The following is a 5,101-nucleotide window of genomic DNA, read 5'->3' on the forward strand; positions in this document are numbered from 1 at the left end:
TTAGTAAACGCCCCAAGGCCTCTAAAGCACATTGAACTGTTTCAGGCCTGAACCGCACAGGCTATCAATGACTTGCTGTTTGAACAAGCCTGCACCCCCTCCTCTGGGCACTTAAGCTCAAGAGGAAGGTACAGGAGGTGAGGGGGAGCCAGCTGCTGGATCCCAAGGAATCTCAAGGATGGGCTGGGAGGCTTCACTGTTCTAACTCACGCAAGACCTGAAAGCAGAAAGGATGGGATCAAAACCACCTAATGAACACAAATCCCTTCCCAGACTCTCCTCGCTTCTCCACTGTCTCCTACAATTGATGACTTGTCACTGACACCAGTGGACAGACTTGTTTTTGTCTGAATTCCCCATCTCCAGACTCACCTTCCCTGATTTCTCCATCCAGGACACCAGTCTATGGTGCTGAAGTTCATGGTCTCTAAATATAACCTTCCTGATATCAGAACATTTCCTAGGCTTCCCACTACCCACTGCTCCTGGCCTAGTGCCAGGATGTGTGTGTGTGTGTGTGTGTGTGTGTGTGTGTGTGTGTGTGTGTGTGTTCATGTGCTTTACTGCAAGCACAGTGGTGTTTACAAGTAGGTTGGTCAGGAAACATTAAGAAGCCCTAGCTTAGGTTTCACCTCCTACCCTTGCCAGACCCCTGTAATCAGCCACCTCTCCAGTTTTATTCTGCACCTTCCCTTCCAGCAGTTCTGTCCAGCGTGGCTTCCTGCTACATTCCCTAGGCCCCATCTACCTCCTGGCCCAATAGTGCCTGGCCTTGCTATCCAGACATATGAGAGAGGTTGAATTCCCTTCTCAGATCACAGAGCCCTAGCCCTCTGGGTGGGCCGTTTTATGATTTGATGGCAAAACACACCTTGAGAAGGAATCCAGCCTGCACATCTGAACGGAAATCCCCCTGAAATCAGAGGCATGAAATAAACCCACCACCAGAGTGTGCAGTAGACTGCAGACATTGGCCTGGGCAGGGAATCCAGAAGCCAGATTTACTTCTTCCTGCCCTGGAGCAAATCCCTGCAACACCTACGGGCATCAGTCTCTTCCTCTCTCCTGACACCAGGACCCCAGCCTCTTAGTTACTGCTGAGCACAAAACTCGACAAGCCACGTATCTGCTGCATGATCCCCATGTACCCTCCCTGAAGTCAGACTCAGAAGTCTGGGGTACCCAGCCCCAAAGTCAATCCAACCACCAACTAAGCCCGTGTGCCCAGCGAAGACCAACTTAGCACAGTGCTTCCACTCTCCCAAGCATCTCCATCCCATGCTCCTTTGCAACAGGCCAGCTACCTGGTTAGCTGTGGGTCGAGCGCCGGGTCCAAGAAGAGTTCTTCAGAGTCAACAAGGCCTCGGCAGCCTCCAGTATCTCCTGACGCTCTGAGGCAGCAGAAACTGAGGCACTGGGGCCCTGCAAAGGAACAGGTGTGAGGAGAATAGGAGCCCTCTATCCGATACCTCTTCTCAGAAGCACATGAGCCCCCCACCCAGTGCCCAGCTGACTCCACTGCCCACTACCAAGGCCTAGGCCGACTTGTCTACACAGCCACTTAGCTCCCGCCTCCCCAGTTTCCAGAAGCCTCACTTCTGCAGGGACCTGTAGCTCCAGTGGATGACGCTCTGTGCTGGGACATGGCAGGAGCTTCACCTTTGAGTATCTGGAAAGAAGAGGTGAGGGGATTAAGCACCGGGGTGTGTAGGTAGAACCTGAAGAGAGAGACTGGCGGTGATTTTGCAATACCAGAACGTGGGAATCCACAGGGCTGTGGAGAGCTCAGACCCCACGGCTTGGACACACACTCTGTCCTGCTCACTCGGCTTTCCTTGACATAACATCCGCTCACACCCCAACACATTTTTCCTGAGACAGTCATCTCTATAGTGTCTGTTTCTGTTGTTGTTGTTGTTGTTGTTTGTTTGTTTGTTTGTTTGTTTTGAAGAGGACATCAGGGAACCACAGGTGTCTGCATTTGAAACTGCAAAGTCCCTGGAGAGATTCGGGTCTCAGGGACAGGGTCCTGCCAGCTCTTTACCAGCCAGCACACATCATGAAAGGAAGCCTGAAGCACTCCCAGGAGGGTTTCTCTGTTGTCCTCTGGACTTTCCCCTGGGCCTCTGTGGCCCTCTCTGCCGTGACACTAGGTTTCATTGGGACCTTCTGTCTCACCCATCTGTTGGGATGCAGAGAAACAGTGTGCGTGTGCGGAAGGCCTACTGTGTGCTGGAAGGCCTTGCTCTGGTGCTCTTTACCATGCGACAGGTGTACAATATGTTTTGCCAAAATGTCCTCTAGGAAGTGGATGCTTGGAAACATAAAGTCACCGGTACCAAGTCTCGGAGGCAGGGACCACCAAAGCAGGAGAGAACCCTGTGTTTGCCCCTCGGTCTGAGTGTCAGCCTTCTCCCTGCCCTCTCCTCCTCCTCCTCCTTCTTCCCAGACCATCCTCCTGCTGCTCCTATGGCACCGAGCACAGGGTTGGACGCACACGGACAAATGACACAGCCACTCCAAGTCCCTCTCTACTCACGTGTTGGGAAAGGCCAAAGCCCCATGTAGCCCCATGGAAGGAGAAACCATCATTTTCTGCTCTGAGGCTGCTGCCCTGTAGGGCAGAGGTGAACGTGGTGGGGGCCAGTAGAATAGCTGGGAGCTCTCCTGTAGAGACAGAGATCACAGGTGGGGATTGGGTTCCAGGCCAGCCGGGAAGGGAGGATGACGCATGGGCAAATCACACCCTGATGGCAGGAGCCCAGAATGTCAGTGCTCCCAAGACACACGAAGAAGCCCCCCTCCGTCTTAGCCTGCTATGTCGCCACTGAGAAGACTGAGGCCCAAGGAGAAGGGATGTTTCCCACGTCAGCACACGGCCACGTGATGAACTGTTAGAGGTGGGAGCCCTGACTTTAAGACTCAGCTGAAAGGGGTCTTGAACGCTGCCAAATACAAACAGCCAAAACTCAAGGAATCTAACATTTACATAATTCCTGACTGTGTCACGGTTCTTCTTGGTATAAGTAGTTGATTCTGTATATGTGTAGTAATATAAATGTATATGTAGAATATTTAAAAATATAGTGGAAAAAAAGAGAAAAAGAGGAAAGTGGTCTTGACAGTAACTGGTGGGGTCCCCCACTCAGACTCAAGTAACAGACTCTCCTTACCCTCTGGGTTCTTGCAGGGTGCAGGTCTTCAGGCTGGCCCCCAGTGTTCTCCTCCCAAGCTGTAAAAGACAAAGAATTGCTCCCTGTTGGCTGCCCACCTGCCTCATCTGAAGCCATTCACCAACAATCTGAGTAGTCACCATCACAGAATTCCTCAAAGCCACAACCCATTCCGCCCCCCAGCCACCCCCCAACTGCAAGGCCTCTGCTTCCCGCACTCAGCTGCTACCCACCATTGATATACGATGTCACTCTGGACCGGGCCCCATTGAGGTCCACGGTGTACTCTTCCAAGGTCACACAGAGTACAATTCTGTGACAAGGCTGGTCACAGAGTTACTCGTGCTGTGCTTCCCTCCACCTACACTGAGGCGCCCTCCCTAGCCAAGAATACTCACTGTGAGTTTTTGCACAGGTAGAGGACATGTTGCCCTGTCTGGCAGATTTGCAGGGGACACTCGCTCTTGGTAGTCCAGTCTGGCGTCTCTTTAGAGGTGCACCACGCACCCTCTTCTCTGAACTCGGTGCAGGCAGAGCTACACTGTGATCCCTACAGTAGGGGTTTGAGGGACTCCAGCTGGTCATGTGCAAGGGTGGGGCCTGGCCCCCCTCCCATGCCAACAGGCCCCACCCACGAGGACACAGCACAACTGGGGTACCAGCAGACCCGAGAGCGGGAGGACTGGGCTTCTCACATGGCTTGGGTCCGGCTGCCCCAACTGTGGCCTCTGACAGAGAGATTTCCAGGTCGTCTGAGGCCTGGTTTGATTCCTGGTGCTGCTCCAGTTGTGTTCCCCGTGCTCGCTTCTGAGGAGGAGGGCAAGCAGTAGAAACTCGGCTTGCCTTTTGCCTCCATGATTCTGGAATGGAGAGCAGAAACACCACTGTATCCCAATGGCCTAAAAGTAACTGGTCTTTCTGACAAGCAAGAAAGGAAGGGAGGAAGGAAGGAAGGAAGAACATAAAATCCCACCACCAAAAATAATAACCACCCTAACTGAAACTGAAACCCAAACCCAAACCCAAAGAAAACCAAGCAAGCAAGCAAACAAACAAACAAACAAAGAAACACAGAAAAAGCTTACTCTGGTAAATAGACTCTTCTTCTCCAGCATGCTCACCACGAGTTTGTCCTCTCACAGTTTCCTTCAGCCTTCATCGCCCTATCTTATTCACACAGTCTCCATCCTTCCCATGTTGTCTCTCTCACCCCCCGCCTCCCCACAGCCACCTCTTGCCCTTGGCTCCATTCTGCCATCAGTCGGCTCAGACTCGGGACACACATCCCGTTTCCAGGCCTACTCCAGCAGCCCTGAGCCTCGAGCCACAATCACGCCAAAGCCTGGACACCTTGGCAGTTGACTTCTGGGCGTCCCGCATTCATTCGCTCCCCACATGGGAAAAACACACACCAACTATTCAGGAGTGACATGGATGACCAGTGTTCAATTACCCCTTCACCCTCCAATCAAGTTTTCTTCATGCCTTAATCTTAAGTATCCCCTCGCTCCACTTTTCAACGGATTACACTTTTGTCCCCACTCACACCCCTGCACCCCTCCCAGGAAATCCACTTGCTCTTCTGAAGACAGTGGACACACGAGTCATACCTAAAAACCCACCACCCAGGAAACTGTTTCGAACAAACAGTATTTCCGCGAATTCCATCCACATCTCTCCCTGTTCCATTCTTTGCCCTTTCATTCCTTCCCAGCATCCTACACGTGGCAGATGTTTGTTGAAGCCCATGCCGAGTACCAAGTACCGGGCCCTGGCATCGCCCAAAGACCGTGTCCGGCCGACTCACCTGCCCGTTGGCTCCAAGCCAAGCCGCTCACCCGCCCTCTCCTCTCCTCAAACCCACCCATTCCCTCCCGGTTGTCCGCTAATGTCCCACAGTGGGCTCCACACTTTGTCTGCTGCGACCG

The 5,101-nt window shown here is 52.8% G+C and overlaps 1 protein-coding gene across 1 annotated transcript; it reads right to left on the reverse strand.

The window, feature by feature from the left end:
* LOC311601213 (doublesex- and mab-3-related transcription factor C1-like) lies at window positions 1-3,344 on the reverse strand (the record flags this gene model as incomplete). The annotated part of the gene is made up of 6 exons (XM_084788607.1): window positions 1-217; window positions 1,305-1,422; window positions 1,597-1,669; window positions 2,540-2,667; window positions 3,174-3,232; window positions 3,299-3,344. The coding sequence occupies 5 exons, from the start codon at window positions 3,342-3,344 to the stop codon at window positions 1,309-1,311; spliced, it is 420 nt and encodes a 139-aa protein (XP_084644733.1). The 3' UTR covers window positions 1-217; window positions 1,305-1,308.
* Window positions 3,345-5,101: the final 1,757 nt, after the last annotated feature.

This window comes from Acomys minous, assembly GCF_964271855.1.
Source record: "Acomys minous genome assembly, chromosome: 7".
NCBI lineage: Eukaryota > Metazoa > Chordata > Mammalia > Rodentia > Muridae > Acomys > Acomys minous.